The 19,536-nt window shown below is 47.8% G+C and overlaps 1 protein-coding gene across 1 annotated transcript in view; it reads left to right on the top strand.

Annotated features, from left to right (window-relative positions):
* Nucleotides 1–19,536, top strand: part of CAPN8 (calpain 8) — a 70,953-nt gene that overhangs the window by 37,592 nt on the left and 13,825 nt on the right. Inside the window, exons 7-13 of the mRNA XM_032136589.2 lie at nt 1,736–1,821; nt 4,357–4,431; nt 5,174–5,334; nt 8,463–8,638; nt 12,362–12,373; nt 15,247–15,458; nt 16,892–16,928. Of these exons, the coding sequence (XP_031992480.1) occupies nt 1,736–1,821; nt 4,357–4,431; nt 5,174–5,334; nt 8,463–8,638; nt 12,362–12,373; nt 15,247–15,458; nt 16,892–16,928 (759 nt within the window). The remainder of the gene's footprint in view (nt 1–1,735; nt 1,822–4,356; nt 4,432–5,173; nt 5,335–8,462; nt 8,639–12,361; nt 12,374–15,246; nt 15,459–16,891; nt 16,929–19,536) is intronic.

Below are 19,536 nucleotides of genomic sequence, written 5' to 3'. Positions count from 1 at the left end.
GACCCTCCTGCTTCAGCCTCCCAAGTAGCTGGCACTACAGGCAAGTGCCATCACGCCTGGCTAATTATTAATTTTTAAAAATTTTCATAGAGACAGAGTGTCTCTATATTGCCCAGGCTGGTCTTGAATTCCTGGGTTCAAGCCATGCTCCTGCCTCGGCCTCCCGAAGTGCTGAAATTACAGGTGTGAGCCACCATGCCCAGCTGGTGGTTTACCATTAAAAGAACAGACATGACAAAACCACACAACTACAGTAAAACACATCAATCCAGGCTGAAGACAGTGCTATAATTGAGAAATTAATTTTTCTTTGGGCTTCCCAATGGCCAAGGCAGAAAGGGAAATGCAATGAATGTCCCACCTCTTGTTATTTATTTAAGTGAAATCAGCCAGGCATGGTAGGGTGTGCCTGTAGTTCCAACTACTCGGGAGGCTGAGGTGGGAGGATCACTTGAGCCCGGGTGGGTGGTTAAGCCTGCAGTGATCACACCACGTCACTCCTGCCTGGGTGGCAGAGAGAGGCCCTCTCTCAAAAATAAATAAATAAATAGAGTTAAATGAAACAGATGTTCTTTACATGTGTTTGTGTTTCATAAATATGCTTTTCTTTTTTCTTTTCTTTTCTTTTCTTTTTTTTTTTAGATGGAGTCTTGCTCTATTGCCAGGCTGGAGTGCAGTGGCACGATCTCGGCTCACTGCAACCTCCGACTCCCTGGTTCAAGTGATTCTCCTGCCTCAGCCTCCCGAGTAGCTGGGATTACAGGCATGCGCCACCATGCCCGGCTAATTATTTTTTTTGAATTTTTAGTAGAGATGGGGTTTCACCATGTTGGCTAGGATGGTCTCGATCTCCTGACCTCATGATCTGCCCAACTTGGCTTCCCAAAGTGCTGGGATCACAGGCATGGGCCACCATGCCTGGCCCAAATATGCTCTTTAATGAAGTTAATCTCATAAATGGGAATTGAACATATACGTGCAAACATTGGGCTAGGCGAGTTGGGGGGTACACAGGAAATGAAGACAACGAGGACCTAACAGCCTATGCAGTTGGCATGTACATATGTGAATGCCAGTGTGTGTGCAGGGTCCCAAGGGGTTTATGCTTGAGTGTTCAATAAATAGGGGAAAGCAGTAAATGTGGATTTAGGAGTTTGGGCTTTGGAAACAGCCTGCCTGGGTTCCCGGCCTGCGTTCACCACTTACTAACTAGATAATCTTGGATAGCTTAACTTCTTTAAGTCTCAGATTTTTGAGCTATGAAATGAAGATAATTCTTTATCTTCTCAGGGTTGTCGTGAGTGTTAAATGAGGCAATAAAGCATCTAAAATGCTTAGCACAACACCTCGTCTATAGTACCTGCTCAATAAATGTTAATTGCTGTGCTTTGGTGTTTGTTTGGAGGGCGTTTATTATCATTAGGTCTCACGTATTAAGAGCTCAGTCAATCTTAGTCAACTATAAAATCTAAATCTGAGTTAAAGCAGACATAAGCTTGTTTTTGGGCTAGACTCACTTCATTTATTCAAATAAATTATGAAAAATACTTCATTTATTCAAACAAATTATGAAGGTACTTGGCCCAAGCCTGAAAAGATGCATTAAAGGAAAATAAAAGTGTGGTCCTCTAGGGACATCTGAAAAATTTAATGCAGATCCTCTCAGGTGCAGACGTGCCTGCAAGGCAACAGGAGCATAGTAATTCAGTCACTTTTCTGTGTGTGGAATTTGCAGGTCGATTTCCAGGGCCATCCAGAGAAGCTGATCAGACTCAGGAATCCATGGGGTGAAGTGGAGTGGTCGGGAGCCTGGAGCGATGAGTAGGTTTCTTTCCCCCACTTCTCCAATCATCTCTCCCTCTGCGGAAGGGTGTCGTGTAAAACACACAATAACGAGATCGATGTCACAGTGAGTTCAGCAGCACGTCCTGTCTGCAGATCACACAGTGTGTTCAGAAAAGAGTATTAAATGGATCCAGGCTGGGAAAAGCAAAATAAAAACCACTGGGCCGTAGTCTTCGATTCTGGCTTTCTGCTTTGGCATTTGAAAGTTTGGCGGCTCTGTGGAATTTTGCTTTGCGCTGAAAGGTTTTTGTGTTTTTTACCTGACACGCCGTGCTGGTCCAAAGGTCAAATCGATCACTCACAGTCTGTTTCTTTCCACTCCACAAACACTGGACACTCTGACAAAGGCCAAACCCCTCAGTATCAAGAAGAAACAAGGATGCTGAGAAAATGAAATTTGACCCTAGGAGCCCTGGGCCCCGGCAGCAGTGATGAACGAGGCAGTGGCACTCGCTCCTGCCCTGGGCACGTTTGATCACTGACTGGAGAGACTCCTCTCGGGCAGGCCTCTCTGCTGATGAGGGAAAGTCGGTCAGAGGTGGTGATGTCCCAGGACAGCTGTGCCCTGGAATCCATGTCCCCATGATGCAGGAGGGTGGAAAGCATGGGGTAGTTTCTGTCCAGTGAGCACAGCTGGCCTGGGGGAGGCAGGTTAGTGTGGGGGAGGAATTAGAATTAGCCAGTCTCAGCTGGGTACAGTGGCTCACGCCTGTAATCCTAACACTTTGGGAGGCCTAGGTGGGTGGATCACTTGAGTTCAGGAGTTCGAGACCAGCCTGACCAACATGGTGAAACCCCGTCTCTACTAAAAGTACAAAAATTAGCTGGAAATCGCTTGAACCCAGGAGGTGGAGGTTGCAGTGAGCCGAGATTGGGCCACTGCATTCCAGCTTGGGCAACAGAGCGAGACTCCATAAAACAACAACAAAAATAATTAGTCAGTCTCATGGACAAAAAACCACCAGAAATGAAAATGGTCACAATAATGCTCCCTTCCAATACATCCTTAATCCTCAAGTGCTGTCGGTACTCTGTGATGCCACCAGGGCTTTCGAAGGGGACATCGCCACATTTAATCACAGCATCCTGACTGCTCATGACTGTGCAGAGGGGCAGTAACTCCCTTCAGGGTTGTGTCACGAAGAAACACGTGTCTCTAGGGCCACGCATGAGCCTCCTGTAGGAAGGATTTTTCATTCTACTGCCTAAGATTGAGCAAAACCCAAAACCTCAGTTCCACCAACTTCCCTAAAAGGATGACAGGGCCACGTGAAATTGAAACCCTGAATTTGGGCCATTCTTACCAAAAGCCACTACCGAGCTGTCCAAACGGCTTGACTTTCTCACCTTTCCCTGAGCACGCGCTCCCTGGCAGGTGGGAGGTGGTGACTGTCAAGTCCTAGAGGCCCTACCAGCTGGAGATGCAACCTGGGATAGTTATATATATCAGCTGTTGGAGAAGGAGGGTGCCGAATCTCTGAGGCAACATCCCTAAGCTCAGCCCAGGGATTAGTGAGATTTTACTTAAAAAAAAAAAAAAATTGGAGCAGTAGGTCAGATCTAGAATTTTCCAACTCCTGCCCTAATCTTTGCTTGTAACAAGCACATTCTGAGATTTGGTTTTAATCAAATTAATGTTTCAATGAATTGAAGAGGCCCTGGGAACTGTCGTGCTGACCCCCCGGGTCTTAAAGCCTAGCCTGGAGGGAGAGGCTGGGCTGGAGTGTGCCCCAGCTCTTATGCTGGGGAGAGAAGGTGCTTAGGTTTTGCTGAAGGTATTCAGGCAGGGATTTTTTTTTTTTTTTTTTTTTAAAGATGGATCTTGATACTGCTCTGTTACTTAGATGTCACACACATATTTCAGGAAAACCTAACTTTGTAAAGGTCAGGAAGCTGGAGATGGCATTCAAACAAAGCGCATAGATATTGCCCTTGAAAGGCCACCAGCAGGAGGTCTCACAGGGTGACGTTACTTCTGGGAAATTGCCATAAAACTGGGCTGGATGATCATTCTCGCAGGTATGAGGAAGTGAACCATGTCCATGTCCCCAGAGCTGGTTAGACTCTGTCAGCATATTCACCCCAGACTGCTGGATAAGCCAGAGTGATAAGTGACTAATGGGTACTGGAGTGCCTGCCTTTCTAGTGACAAGAAATCATCCACGTCCCCTCCTGGGCCTTCCCATTCCTGCGAACAGGGGCCTGGGAGTCTTAATTAGAAATGTCAAATTTGCCCTACAGAGTAAAAATTAGAGCATAATGTTTGAGCCATAATGTTCTGTCGCATGTCCAAGGCCACCCTGCTAGTGCCCTTGGAGTCCGTGTCCTGGGTCTGTGTCCCTTCCCCAGACAGTGTGCTCGCCCCACACTGTCCATTCTGCCTTTCTGTCTGCCTGCAGTGCTTTTGGTATTTTGTTTCTGGCTCTTAGGGGGAAGCTTAGCTGCAGTAAACCGCTTGCCCTGTGTGTAGAACCTCTCAGGAGCGAGCACCTCTGCTTGTTTTCCCCTCAGTGCACCAGAGTGGAATCACATAGACCCCCGGCGGAAGGAAGAACTGGACAAGAAAGTTGAGGATGGAGAATTCTGGTGAGAGAGTTTTCTGCTGAAGCGCTGTCCCATTGGTGATGGGTCCATTTTCAGTTCTGATGTGAACTCGAGGTGTCTGGGCCTTCTAGGAAGGTGACATGGTTCCTGACCATGGTGAATTCATTCTTCTCCTCCTTTTGTCCTGGTATAATTCCACCTCTATACCAGCATGTCTATAGCACTGAAACCATGATATCTGGGCCCTCAACCTGGCTTAGCTATCAGCCTGTCTTTCTCAGTTCTATTATCTTTCCAATGAACTGAGAGCACTGCTTCTATCTCTTTAAGCTAAGATTTACCTACCATCAATATGGGAGAACTTCCTTTGCTAGTGAGCTAAGGAAGATAATAAGGATACTCCTTGAATATGGTACGGCTTAGCTGGACATCACTCAGAATTAAACAAAAAGAAACCTCTTGTGAGCTCAGACTTAACCCAATCTAGAGGCAGAGGCTTTGTTGAGATGACCTCCTGCGGTCTTTTGCAGTTTACAGTTCAGATCCTTTGCTTGGTTGTTAAGATATGTGGCGGGGGGGGGGGCCTATAAGAGCTAAGAAGCTAGCGCTAGTGAAGAATGTGGACTGTTGTCTCTGCGTGTTTGTATCAGTGTGCTGTAGCAAAGATCAAGCTAGCCCACGGCCTCTAGGGCCTGTGCCACGGCTCCTTCCCGTGCCCGGTATGCGTGCCTTTAATCACAACCCAGCCCTCTTCACTGAGAGCCCTCTGGTGCCTCTGCCCCAGGATGTCACTTTCGGATTTCGTGAGGCAGTTCTCTCGGTTGGAGATCTGCAACCTGTCCCCGGACTCTCTGAGTAGCGAGGAGCTGCACAAATGGAACCTGGTCCTGTTCAACGGCCGCTGGACCCGGGGCTCCACAGCTGGGGGCTGCCAGAACTACCCAGGTAAGGTGAAGGGCTGCCTCGGCCCAACCTCCTCCAGCTTATCCTCCCTGAGCTGGGTCACTTTATGTAATTTTTTGTTGCTATTTTGTGTACTTTTTTGAGACAGGGCCTTGCTTTGTTGCCCAGGTTGGAGCGTAGTGGCACGATCTCTGCTCATCACAACCTCCGCCTCCTGGGCTCAAGTGATCCTCTCACCTCAGCCTTCTTAGTAGCTGGGACCACAGGCATGCACCACCATGCCTGGCTAATTTTTAAAAAATTTTTTTGTAGAGACAGGGTCTCACCATGTTGCCCAGCTGGTCTCGAACTCCTAGGCTCAAGTGATCCACCCACCTCGGCCTCCCAAAGTTCTGGGATTACAGTTGTGAGCCACCGTGCCCAGCCCTATATGTTAATCTTTGGATAAGGCCTTTGGACTTTGACTTCTGGGCACCCTCTGGAGGCCCTGCTTCTCCCTAGGGCTTGGAGGCCAGGGTTGTGAGGGTGGGCAGTGGCTCTGCAGCCACTCAGCTGCAGCCTGAACCGTGTGTTCAAACCATCCCTGCTTCACCCACCCGCCCTGCCCCCAAAGGACGTGCTTTCCACACTAACCCTGCTCTTGGCACCTTACGCTAAGACCTCCTGTTCTTCCCTTGGGCTTTTGCCCCTTCCTCCCCACTCCCCTCCCCCGACCCAGCTGGCTAACAGTCATCCTGCTGACCTCTGGGACAGAGTGGCTGATGGTGCGCTAGGGGAACACGGGTACAACATCTGCTATTTCAATAGACTGCATCCATTACAGCTGCTGTTTCACTGTGTGTTTGTGCCTGAGTTGGAGGTGGAGGGGCAAAGACAGTGTGGGCCATGATGGCCACACACAGGGCATGCATGTCATGGCGACTCAGTCCCTGTTGGAGATAGTATGGTGCAAAGCATGGCCTCCGCACTAACCCTGGGTCCTCACCTGGTGAAAGGTGGGAAGCCTTCCTGGCTCACAGAAGATCACTAATGTGTCCCTGTGTAGGCTCTTCCTAGGTTGAATCAGCTGAGGCAGCACCTGATGAAGAAACTCAGGAAAACAGCCCCACATCTCTAAGGAGAAATGAAGAAAAGCAAATCCTGCTCTCTCTACTTTTCACCTCCTGCTCCCCACGCTCCCTGCCCGGTTGCTGTTGATCTGTTGATTGACTTAGACTGTAGGCGCATGGGGCAGGGCCAGTCACTTTCTTCTCATGACAGAGCTCACTGCAGGACTGTGTTCAGTGCTAGGGAAGCAGCATTAGAATAAAACCCCACCTGGGTGCAGTGCTGGGTCTTGACAAGTTCTCTCTTCTTTCATCGCCCATCCAACCCAAAGCTCCCAGTTCAGGCAGCTATGACCAGAGTGCTGAACAGAAAGGAAGGAAAGGGGTCCATATCCTGCCATTGTTGCTTGATTTAGACCCTGGGAAGGGCATTTCCCTCTTCTGAGCTTCAGTTTCCTAGTCCTCCAGATGGGGTTCGACCTTCCAACCTTACTGGGTCACTGCGAGCCTTGGAACACAGAGTGTGTAGGGAAGCATTTTGTAAACTGTGTAGCATTATATAAATGGGAGTATTATTTTTATGGCCCATTCTCTTCCTCCAGTACTGTTAAGGAGTAAACAAAAAATGTATGGATTGCAGTAATGTTGCATTTGGGAGAAATTAAAATATGCTCACCATTAGCAAGCTCTTAGAAAACATGGAGGAAATTTGCATGGATCATTTTGGGAGCTCAGAACTGTAGGGGGTGCCCAAGGTATCTGCATGCACCAAGTCACAATCCCATCCATGCTGCCAACTAGCTGTCAGGAAGACATGGATAGTTACTGCCCTTTGGTAGTGATGGAAGTATAGGCGATTACAGATTTTTTTTTTCTGTCTCCTATGGGATCCACAGATATCTGGCTTTAAAATCCATAAACTTGAGCCCTAAAACAAACAAACAAACAAAAAATGCAATAAAAAAACAAAACAAAGCAAACAAAAAACCCCCCAAAAACTGGAAGTGGGGATTCTGGGAAGGTGGAATTGAATAAGTAATCCTACTGTAAAGAAAAATGATGATCAATGGCTCTTGGTCACCTGTGAATGCCTTGTTATTTTCCAAGTTGGACTCTTCTTTAAAGGATGTAAGGAAAAATCCCATGCCCTTCCACTTCTTTTTTCCTCCAGGGCACATCATTTTTGAAATTGTTGAGGCCCTAGAGTGGAGACACCTGTCGGGCATGTCTTCTGCAATTGTGCTCTGCCACTGGACTCTGTCATAGACTTGCTGCATATCCTTGGATGATCCTTTTAACCTCTCTATGCCTTGGCTTGTGTACTTACTATTCTGAGAGATTTTAAAAAAGCCATCTTTGAAATGAAGGAGTCTTTTTCAATATCCATACGTGGTGTGGCAGGACTGCTTCTTAATTGCCAATTGTGATTCCTCATGCATTATTAAATGACTTGCTCTTGAAGAAAGTGTGTCTCGTCAGCGGGCTGCAACGCTGAAGCCATCCTGTGAGGCCCCTGGGGTGACGGACAGCAGATTAGTTCTCAGGGGTGCCGCAGGCTGTGCTCTGCAGCTGGGGCCCTCTCAGAGGGAGAATAGGTGTCAATCAGATGGCAAGAGTAGTTGTCTTAATAGTGCCAGGGAGAGACCTTTTTGGTAGCTAACCTCTTCAGGGACTTTCTCCTCTACTGTCCTGGGGACATGCTTTTTACCCAGAGATCTCCCTTCCTCCAGAAGGTAGGTTTGCCTTCACAGGTCAAGTGCTGAGAACAAAGTGATGTTAAGTCTTTCCCTAGGAAGACTTGGAGGCAGTGCTGCCCAGTGTAGCTCTCAGATCGTGGGATCCTGAATATTCCCAATCAAGCACTTCTGGGCTCCTGGTTGATCAAATGGACAAGCACACATTTCCAAATGCAATGCGATATGTCTGTGTGTGTGGATGTGTAGGAAGGTAGGAGGAAATGCCTGACCACCTTGTAAAGAACACTTTCTGAGGCCTGCTTACTAGGCACAGTTTGGACAGAGCTGTGCATTCATTAGGATGATCAAGTTTCTTCCCTTTTACTTTATTCTTCTTCATCTCCTCACCCGCTATGTGGGGAACCACCATCACCTGGGTGACTTCCAGCCACTTACTGGACCAATCCCCAGTTCAAAATCCATTTGGATGAAGTGGATGAGGACCAGGAGGAGAGCATCGGTGAACCCTGCTGTACAGTGCTGCTGGGTCTGATGCAGAAAAATCGCAGGCGACAGAAGCGGATAGGACAGGGCATGCTTAGCATCGGTTATGCCGTCTACCAGGTACTGCTCTGCTGGGTTTGTCCTTCATTATACACTTGATGTTTTGGGGCTGAATATCTTGGCCAGTCATTGTAGCACATCTTTCCTATTGCTGGAGTATTCCTAATCGAGAAGTGTCCTTGCTCCTCTATATACCTCTCCCAGTGGCCTTACTGAGGCCTGAATTCCACAATTAGAGATTCATTCCTATGGCTTAAGTCTCTGCTGTTAACATTGAGATGTGTGATGCGTTAACCTTTGCCTGCCATTGAGGGCTCAGGGTACATGTGTTCATTAGACTCTTTTCCAAGTACAGGCTTCCCCAGGGACAAGAGCCAAAACATGGGGGCATAAGGCACTTGAGGTGGCACAAGGAGGGTGAGGGGCATCACTGAGTCAGGGAAGGAGGCTGGATATGGGAGCCAAAGACAACTATTCCCTGGGAGGCCTTGAGACACTTAGAGCACACAGGGCATGAGCTGGGGTGATGGAAACCACGTGCCCATTTTCAGTTCTGGTGTCTCTGAACTCTGGAACACGGCTGGCTCTGGGCTCACGCTGCAGTCCCTGACTAATATGCCAGTTTTCCTGGCAGCCACCCCTCTACAGACTTAACAGCCTCACAGATATGTTAAAGCAAGATCTTTGCGTCTTGACAAGTCTAGCCAGAAACAAATTGGAATCCACTTTTTTATACAGGCAAAGACTCCTTATAGCAAATTCCAGCGGGGCTGATGGTGGTCATTTTTAAACCAATTTTGTTAAAAGAATTTCTTGGGAAAAATACAATTCTAATCAGGAAGACCAAGAACTGTCTGGAGGCCCAATATCTCAGTATAAATTAATGTATGAAAAAATATTGTAATAAGAAACCAGTAAGGAAATAGTGCAATTGTCGAGATCCTATCTGCACCCCACACTTTATTTCTCATATTCTGGAATTTAGGGCTTTAGAGTTTAGGGTGTATATGTGTATGTGTGCACACGCACGAGCATGCGAGTATATTTTATGTTGAAGAATGGGAGTCGGACAATAATTGCTAATTGATGGCAGGAGAAAGGAATTGCAAATAAATAAGCTCCAATTCTACTCCAGCTTGGCTCTTTCATTTCCACCTAGAATGTAAGTAGCACAAAGCCAGACTCTGTCTGAAGAGATAAAAACCTGATTAGGCACTTATTGTATGCGCATCAATTCAACAAACTGTAATGAGCATCTATTATGTGCCGGGTGCTGTGCTGAAAGCTGAGGACATGGAGGAATATCACATAGTTACTGCCCTCAAGGTGCTCACAATCTGAAGTGGAAAGTGAGATGCACACTCCACTGGCAACAGAGCAGGTCAGATCTGCTGTGATGGGGACCAGACACAATGGGCTGGGTTCACCTCAGCTTCATGGGGGAGGAGATTTTGATGAGAACCTTGAAAGATCAGCTGGATTTCAAGGGAGAATATTCCAGCCAGAAGGACATTTCCTGGCAGCTTGAAAGTTAAGTGATGGTTTTGGAGAGTCGACAGTAGATGGGCATGGCTGCAGGGTGGGCTACTCACTCAGTTCTTCATCCATCAGGCCTACCTTTTTTTTTTTTTTTTTTTTTTGAGACGGAGTCTCACTATGTTGCCCAGGCTGGAGTGCAGTGTTGTGGACTCGGCTCACTGCAACCTCCGTCTCCCAGGTTCAAGCAATTCTCCTGCCTCAGCCTCTTGAGTAGCTGGGATTACAGGTGCCCGCCACCACATCTGGCTAATTTTTGTATTTTTAGTAGAGATGGGGTTTCACCCATGTTGGCCAGGCTGGTCTCAAATTCCTGACCTCAGGTGATCCACCCGCTTTGGCCTCCCAAAGTGCTGGGATTACAGGTGTGAGTCACTGCACTCAGCCAGGCCTACCTTATATAACCAGACCAGCAAAGCGTACTTTCAAAGGGACTGAAATAGCTTTGTGTGGCATGACATTTGCACTCATATATAATATATGAAGCATATCAGTTTTTTAGTCATCAAATTACAGTTTCTTATAAAATATTCCAGTGTATGTGATCTGTGGTCCTATATCTGGCCACAGGCGTATAATTTAGAGCATGACATCCATAAGTGAAAACAGTTTAAAAGTCAGGTTAAAAGGGTATCAGGAGTAGCTGGGGTTAAGGGAGTAGCTGGGGTTGCAGGGAGTGGGTGCCATATTCTTATTCCTGTATCTCCCTCCTCTTGCTTTAACTGGAGTTTGGATTGAGAATGAAAACCTGCTGCTAACTGAGAAGCAGCCAGGTGCCTCCAAAGGCTAAAGAGCCCTCCTTTTCTGGCCTCCTTTCTCTCCCGTTTATCTTCCTGCAGTGATGCCAGGCCAGCCTGTCATTTGCAGTCAGGATCCTGCATTTCAAAGATGACTCTTTCTTTCCATCCACCCATGGGCAGTGGCTAAGGCCTGCTCCCTTACCTCACTGCTCTGGATTTGTGCCACTAAGAGGCCCCAGTTGCCTGGCTCAGTTTTTGCTGGGTGATTCTTGGCAGGGTGTATCTGGAGCGTATTGATGGCAGCAGAGGTGGTCAAGTTGTTTGTGGAAAGATGGCCCACGTGGTTGGGAAAGCCCCGCCAAGGGTGTGTAAAGGCTATTAGGCCAGGAGCTGAGAGGAAGATACTTGTGAGGCCTCTGCATGGGTGATTTTGGTTTTACACTCAAAATTAGAGGAATGACTGTGACCCTGGACTCTTCTACTTCTGCTGCCAATGACCCATGGGGGCTCCAGAAGTGAGCATGCCAGCTGATACACATTTTCCTTAACATCGTTGTTTCTCAGAGTTATAGGCAGTTGACCATAGACCTAAGCCACAAATAATGGCTGGTCTTCTGGTCAAAAGGGCCTATGTGTCAGGGACAAAGAATGGAAAGGGACAAATTATGGGGCTTGAATCTTCTTCTCTAGCCTGGCATAGGAACCCCAGGCATGGGGAAGTTTCTACTCTGGATCTGAGAGCTACTCTCTTGTGGGAGTCAACACTTGCAGTTGCATATAATAGAGCCTAACTCGAGCTAGACTAGTGAAAAGAGTGTACCAGCTCATGAAAACAAAGCAAGGGAAGGAGATGGAGGCTTGGGACAAGGGACTTGGATACTACCAGGATTCTTTCTCTCCACATCTCCTCTCTAGTGCTGTTGACATTGTGCTAGTCTAGATTTCTTCATTCCCTAATATCACTAGCGTTAAGAAAGGAGCCCCTTCTGTTAGTTCCAGTACAGAAATCCCAGAGAAGTAAGTCTCTGATGGGCTCAGCTTGGGTCACGTGCCTGTTCTTGAACCATTTCACCATAGCCAAGGGCAGAATAAACTATGGCTCAGGTTGAGTGAGATTCCCCCACTCTGGTCAAGCTCTTGATCTTGGACACCAGGTCCATAGGTCTGAAGAAGAGATTAGCTCTCATTGAAACCCCAAGGCTATTACTCCTGAAGAATTTGAGATCTTGGTAGATTCTACAACTAGAAAAGTAAGAAAGCAGAACCTAGAAATCTGGTGGGCCCCGACCAGATTTCTAGGATTCTGTTCACAGATGGCCTCGAAATTCATCAATAATGTTCCAGTTTCAGAAATGTTGACTGGCTTCTCACTTTAGCACAAATGTCTTCCTCAGTGGCCCCAGGACTGCACAGTCTGTTTGCAAGACATAGGGAGGGAGGGAAGAAAAGGAGCAGAAGGAGGACCTTGGAGCTCTCAGGTGACCTGCTCTTTTCTTTTGCCCCACAGGTTCCCAAGGAGGTATGTGAGTGCTGACAGAGATTCCTTCCTTTGGTGAGAAATAGCTTGGCTGTCTTCAGGATGGGCAGCCAGCAGCATGTTTCCTGTGTAGAAGCTGGTTGTTCCACAGCTCTCACATGATCCAGTCATGGATCAAACCACATGAGTAGGCTGGTAGCTCTGAGAGTGGGTGAGGACCATTGCAAGTCCCATCTGTCAGGCCCTCATGGAAGGAACGGTGGTGACCTTTTCCCCCATACCCTTGGTGGTCTGAACAAGGTGATTCCAATGGGCAGCGAAGGTTGAGAACCAGTGTTCTATATGGGCTTCCTCCAGCTGGAGTCAGTTGCACTAATTACGTAGAGGTGTATCCACCCTGCTGCAGCTTTACCCCAGTTCTTCTGGGTTTTCAAGCTTGGCTAGCCATGAAGCATGTGCCAACAAGGCTCAATTCATCAGCTCTAGTGTATGCCTTGTTCCAAGGCTGCAGATTACTGGTCCACCTGCCCTTGGCTCACAAAGTGCGTGTTATTGATTACAGAGGGAACAGACAAGGAATTGAATGGTTTAGAGCAAATACCTCTTACTGATGCAGGGCAGGTGAGCCCTCAAATTGGGGCTTAGCCTGGAAGGGTTCTTGGCTTCACCCAGGAAAAAATTCAAGGACCAGCCAGTGGTGTTAGCAACTTTTATGAAGTGGCAGGGTAGAGCAGCAGCCAGGTCCTTGCAGAGCAGGGCTACCTCATAGTCAGTGAGCCCAGAGTAGCAGTTGACAGGCAGTTCCACACTCATATTTATACCAACTTTTAATTATATGCAAATTAAGGGGCAGATTATGCAGAAATTTCTAGAAAAAGAGTGTTAACATCTGGGTTGTCAGGTTGTTGCCATGGAAAGGGGCAGTAACTTCTGGATGTTGCCAAGGCAACAGCAAACTGATAGGGCACACTGGTGGGTATGTCTTATGGAGAGGTGCTTTCACCTCTTCCCTGTTTCAGCTAGTGCTCCATTTGGTCCAGCGTCCTGCTGGGAGTTGAGTCCTACCTCCTACCTCATTACTACTAGAAAATAATCAAAACCAAAGCTGATTTAAGTCTGGGTGATGGTGGTTCCCGTCAGAAATGCCCCATTTATATGAGAGAGGTGACGTGCACACACAATGGAGCTTTCTCCAGCAGCACCTCACAGTGCCCTCCATGTGTCACCCTGGATCCTGTGCTCTGCGAGTGCCAGGGGGGCCTTCAGGACAACAGTTGTCAAACTTAGAATGTGCTTCTGAATCCCCTAGAGGGCTTGTTGAAGCACAGATTATTGGGCCCTGCTCCTGGAGTTTCTGATGCTTTCAGTCTAGGGTGGGGCGTGAGAATTTGCATTCTAACAAGTTACCCTGGGCTGCTCCTGCTGATCCCGATCCCACATTGAGAACCACCCTTAGTTAAACCTGCCCAACCTCCATCCTGTCACTTTGAGCTGAGCTATGTCAAGGGCAGATGTGGGGGCCAGGGACCTTGTGGCATCTGCTTATGTGGAGTCCCTAGTAGGACAGAGTCTTACCTAGATCTTGCCTCAGTGTCCTCCAATTCCCACTTTGGCCTCCCAAATAGGACTTCTCTAACCTGCTCCACCCATGGATTCTTGCTGGAACTCAGTTTGCCCCCTTCCCAACCCAAGCCAAATTAGAGTATCTTCCCTACTTCAACTCTCCTGAGTGCTTTCTCCTGCCAGTGCCCGTCTCCTCCCTTTGCTACCATCAGGTATGGCAAAAATGACCTTTAACTCATGACATGTAGGCCTTGGTCACGTCCTCACTGGCCACACCGCCAGCATTCTCCTGCCCAGAATGTAAGCATTTTTAGGGAGAATCTCAAGGACTGTGGGCACTCTAGTGGCTGGGTCAGTGGGGACTGTCTGGGGGCTCTATGTGGAGTCCTGACTAGGGTAGTGGAGGCAGGTGGCCTGCTTCCTTCTTTGCTTAGCAGATCTGTAATCCAAAGAGGGTCTGATGACCAAGAGTGAACACTGTCCACTCTGGGGTGGACATTTCAGCCCTGGGTCACACAGAAGTTACAGCCCTTGCAGTGTATCAGCACCTGGCCTCTGTCACAGGCATCTTGATGAAGACTGATCATAAAGACACAGTGCTATGGAGAGGCTTAATTACAGCAATAATAACGTTGGCACCTGTGTTTTGGAAGCACTCTGCAGTCACTAATTAGCCTGTGTCATGCACCAACAGCCTCCCACCTCCCTGCAACAAATAAGTGGGTCCTGGAGCGCATCATCGCCTGTTGAGGAGAATCGAGGCCCTGGGGAGGCTGGGGGGACCCCAGACTAGGCCGAGCTGTGGCCGCCCCCTCTGCCTGTCTCTTTTATAGCTGCCTCCCTGGGCTCCAAGACTGACCATCCTAGTCTCTTTGCAGAGCAGTTTTCACAGATAGTCAAAGGTGAACAAGTTTTTATGGCAGCTTTTGCTCGAGGACTAGGATTTAAGCTCTTTTCTCCAGCCTTGGGCCTGTACTGGGAAGGTCAATGCCACACTCCCAGAGACAGCTGCAGAATAAAAGAGCCTATTGGATTAGAGAGGAAAAATATCCAGAGAAGCTGAGCGCACACTAGAGACCCTGCTGCCCAACCTTCGTTTAACTGGGGAGGCTCAGAGGTCAAGGTCACACAGTCAAGATCAATGCCTCAAACCGGGCCTGGCACCCAGAAGGCACTCAAAATACACTTGATGATTGACATACAGTGAGTTCACAACAGAATCCGTGGCCTCCTGATTCTTGGTGCAGTGGTAAAAATCAATAATTCCTAAATCAGCACAATAAAGCTGAACTCTCGGGCTCTCATCTTCCAGGATTTAACAAGAAATTGACTCTGCTTATTGTTTTGTGCAGCTGGAGAGTCACACGGATGCACACTTGGGCCGGGATTTCTTCTTGGCCTACCAGCCCTCAGCCCGCACCAGCACCTACGTCAACCTGCGGGAGGTCTCTGGCCGGGCCCGGCTGCCCCCTGGGGAGTACCTGGTGGTGCCATCCACGTTTGAGCCCTTCAAAGACGGCGAGTTCTGCTTGAGAGTGTTCTCAGAGAAGAAGGCCCAGGCCCTGTGCGTCTCCTTCCCTCCATGGTGGAACAGTTGTCTGTGGGCCCACGAAGGGAAATGGCTCCATGCAGGTTCAGGACCCACTCAAGCTCCCCGTACATGTTCCCAGAAGAAGCCTCTAAGAAACTACAAGGCCAAGGGACCCTTCACTGGCTGTCCCCCTCCTACCACTCCACCTTGCTCTATAGGTCACAGAGAGAAAGGGAAACAGGAGACCAGCAGTGGCCTGGACTGGGGCTCCCACCTATGCAGGAGGAGCATGTGAGGCCCCGAGAGCGGGACCTGGACCAGAGTACCCCTCCTCCCCTCACACACACACCCATATACACACCACATATACACACATACACACCACATGCCACACACATACTCCACTCACACATAACACATATACACCACACATACCATGCACACACACCACACATACACACCACACACACACCACACATACACAACACACACATGGCAGATATACACCACATGTACACACAATGTACATAAAACATACCATGATACACATACACCATGTACACACACATACACACACTATGCACTAGTCATACACTACACACTATATACCACATACATCTCCCACACATATACATACACATGCTACTTACACTTACATACACCACATACACACCATGCACACATATACACCACACCACACACATGAACATCATGTATTGCATATCACACATATCACATACTACACACAGTATACACACTACACATACACACCACACATATATATCACACACACATTTATACCACACACACAGCACACTTACTACAAGCACATGCACACCACATATTACATACCACACACACCAAACACACCACACACTGTATGTACACACTGCACACATCACACATCATACAGTACACACACAGTACACCACTCACACACACCATGTACATACTGCACACACTCCACACAATCACACAGCATACACTCATACCACATACACACTATATACATACCATTTGCACACACCACATACATGTGACACACACACACACCACAGAACACAACATCTATGCACGCCTGCAAGGGCTGTGGGCTTGCTGGCTCAGCCACCAGAGGACATTTCAACAGGGATCACCCTTCTCGGGAATTCTTTTCCTACCTTACCCCAGTTACCACTCTTGTCCCTGGGAGTGATCCATCAGAGTGAACATTCTAGAATCCTTGAAGGGCCAATGGCACTGGGAAGCTCTTGTCTCTGATGAAAAATCAGGGTGGGCTGGAGGTTGAGGAGGCGAGGGAGAGGAATCCTGGTTAAAGATTCTGTTTATGCAGTTTTTAGTAGCAAATGAAGTCTGGGGTGCAAGGCCAGTCTCTCAGGAGGGTCGAAATCTTCCTAAAACAACCCAGCCATTAGCTGTACTTTTTACTTACTCATGTTTGGTTTATTTCTTTCTTTGCATTTCAGAGAAATTGGGGATGTGGTAGCTGGAAACCCATATGAGGTATGCAATCTTTTTGAATGCCAAACTCTGACACCGTTGCATAGCAGTCATTCCAGGTTTCTTACTGAATCATCAGAATCTTTATGTATTAAGGATGATAACTTCTTATTAGTTAGGGCCACAACATTTTCTAGTCCCTGTCTCTTCCTGATGAAGATGAGACAGAAGTAGCCCTGGAACCCAGGTTTTGTAATATATCCCTATCCCCTGGGGGAGGTCTTAGCCATCGTCTTCCACGTTTGATAAGCAGGACCCACAGATAGAGCACCCACTGTGCCTAAGCTGTTCTGTGTGGGATAGAGAAGTCCTTGGGAGAATAGATCCAGTGTCCTGCTCTTGGATTGACCTCCAGTCTTTTGGAGGACAAGTGATGAAAGTATATGTGAAAGATAAAGAAAGGAACACACCAGAAAAACCCATCTAAACTTGAGTATGTGTAGTCTGAGGGGTGCTGGGGGAGTGCCTAGTCTGGGAAGGCCCCACAGAGGAGGTGAGTTCTGAGCCAACTTTGGAGGAAGAAATATGTAGGGTTTAAAGTGTGGGTTCACCACCTCACTCCCTTTATCCCTCACTGTGTCCTCAAGGTACTGTCCTTGTCCTCAGATGGTGGGTGTGGCGGATGATGGGTATGCTGGGTGCTGCTGATCCCTGAGAGCCATGCTGTGTCTGTGGCCAGTGGGCACTGGCCTGGGGTGGGGTAGGACCACCTTCATGGGGGCACAGGCCCAGCTTCCACCCCTCCGTCCAACACTGACATGTCTCTGGCTGCAGATGCCACACGGAGTACTCTCAGCTGCTGGGCTTGGCGTCTTCAGCTGAATGGGGGTGGGGGCAGACATATTCTGTGATTTGACATGTGTCGAATTTACAAGCTCATGTTTCTGCCGATGCATGAGATGGTGCCAAATAAGGATCTGTCTTGCCCTGGGAGTCTGTGTTGTGAGTTTATCAGAGAGAAAATGCTGCCCCATGTCTGTTTTTTCTTATTCCAGTTAGTTTCTGAACTGGTGTGCCTGCTTCCCTGTGCACTGTAGTTCAGCCAGTGGTCAATCGCGCCCCCTGCCACTAGTTGGTGGCAATACCTGGCGCCAGAGGCCTTTTCTGCACTTGTGACTCTCGGTGATCTGAGCTGGGCAGAATTTTCCCTCCTACTCCTCGCCTCAGTTGCCGATGCCAGCTCAGCCTTCTCACTGCCCCCAGGAGGACTTATTGCTCACGGTGGCATCTCTTACTGTGGGTCCCAGGCATGTTAGAAAGGCTGCGGTTTACCAGTGTAGAGTATGGAGCTGAGTCTGAATTCAGGTGCTAAGAATTATCTTCTCTCCTTTTTTGGGTGGGAAAGGGAGGGTTCTGCTAAATCAACTTATACTGATTCTAAGCCCCTCTTGCACCAGATTGGCAGGAGTTCCATCCTAGTCACTACTGGGGCCTCCCGTCTCCACATCCCATGGTGCTGGGGTTTTCTAAAGTCCCCAAGCAACAGGAAGTCTCTTCTGGTCATGGGTCCACATTGGTTACCCCTGTGGTCAGCTCACAGGTTTCTTTATGACTGACAGCTCTTGGGCTTCTGTGCTCAGCATGGGGCCTAGAATCTTTGGTGAACTGGGAGTCCTCAGGCCAATGGTCCAGCCTCCCCTTCTGAGGTACCAGGACATGGCTATGGAGCCATTCAAGGGTTCCCATATCCCCAAGATCCTGTAAACTTTCAACATCTTCTTGGTCTCAGGGAAACCCTGCTTTTTCTCTTTAGGGCACCACTGTGCTGTGACTGACACACACACACACACACACACACCCCCCAGAATATACAGATAATGTCCTCAGGGGACTCAGGGCTTTACAGGAGACAGGAAGGGCTATTGCCTTCAGGAACTTCTGTTTTATTCCCTGCAGAAATCTTCAAGTCACGGATAGTTGGACATTCAAAGAGCATAATCACCTGCTCTGAATGAGGGAAGGAAAAATTACAGGGTGAACAAACGCACTCTTGGAATTTAGCCGTGTTCACTTTAAGCAGGGTTGTAAAGACATTCCTAACATGTGATATAATGAATAACAAGAAAATAATTCCTTGCTTTTGCCATGCTGCCATACCATTTGCAAAGCCTTTTCATATAGAATGTGTCAGGGAAATAGAAAATTCCACTATAATAAGTTCCTTGAGAACAAAAACTATGCCTTGTTCACCATTGCATTCAGACACAGGTTCTGAACAGTTCCCAGCATGCACCAGGTGTTCAGTAAATCTTTTTTTGAATGAACAAATGTGAAGTACCACAGTTGCAACCACGTACACACGTTTTCCTCATTCCCAGTGTCCAAAAATTCCCTTGTGTCCAATGATATCCCCTAGTGACGGGGCGCCTGCTATGTGCCTGTGCGTATCCATATCCATATACTGTTTTGTTGTTAGTTTTTATATGCAATTTTATGTTTTTCCCCTAGAATAATAGAATATTACTCCATGTCTGGAATTTATGGACATCCAAGATTTTGGTGTACTGTATTACATGAATGATATAATGTTGGTTTTTTTTCCTATAAAATCACTTTAAAATCATATATATGTGTGATGAGATATGATGTGTTTATCATTTTTTCTTCTAAA

This window comes from Hylobates moloch, unplaced genomic scaffold, assembly GCF_009828535.3.
Source record: "Hylobates moloch isolate HMO894 unplaced genomic scaffold, HMol_V3 SCAFFOLD_18, whole genome shotgun sequence".
NCBI classification, from domain to species: domain Eukaryota; kingdom Metazoa; phylum Chordata; class Mammalia; order Primates; family Hylobatidae; genus Hylobates; species Hylobates moloch.
The sequence above is the reverse complement of the archived record's forward strand: the minus strand, read 5'-3'. Positions and strand labels throughout refer to the sequence as shown.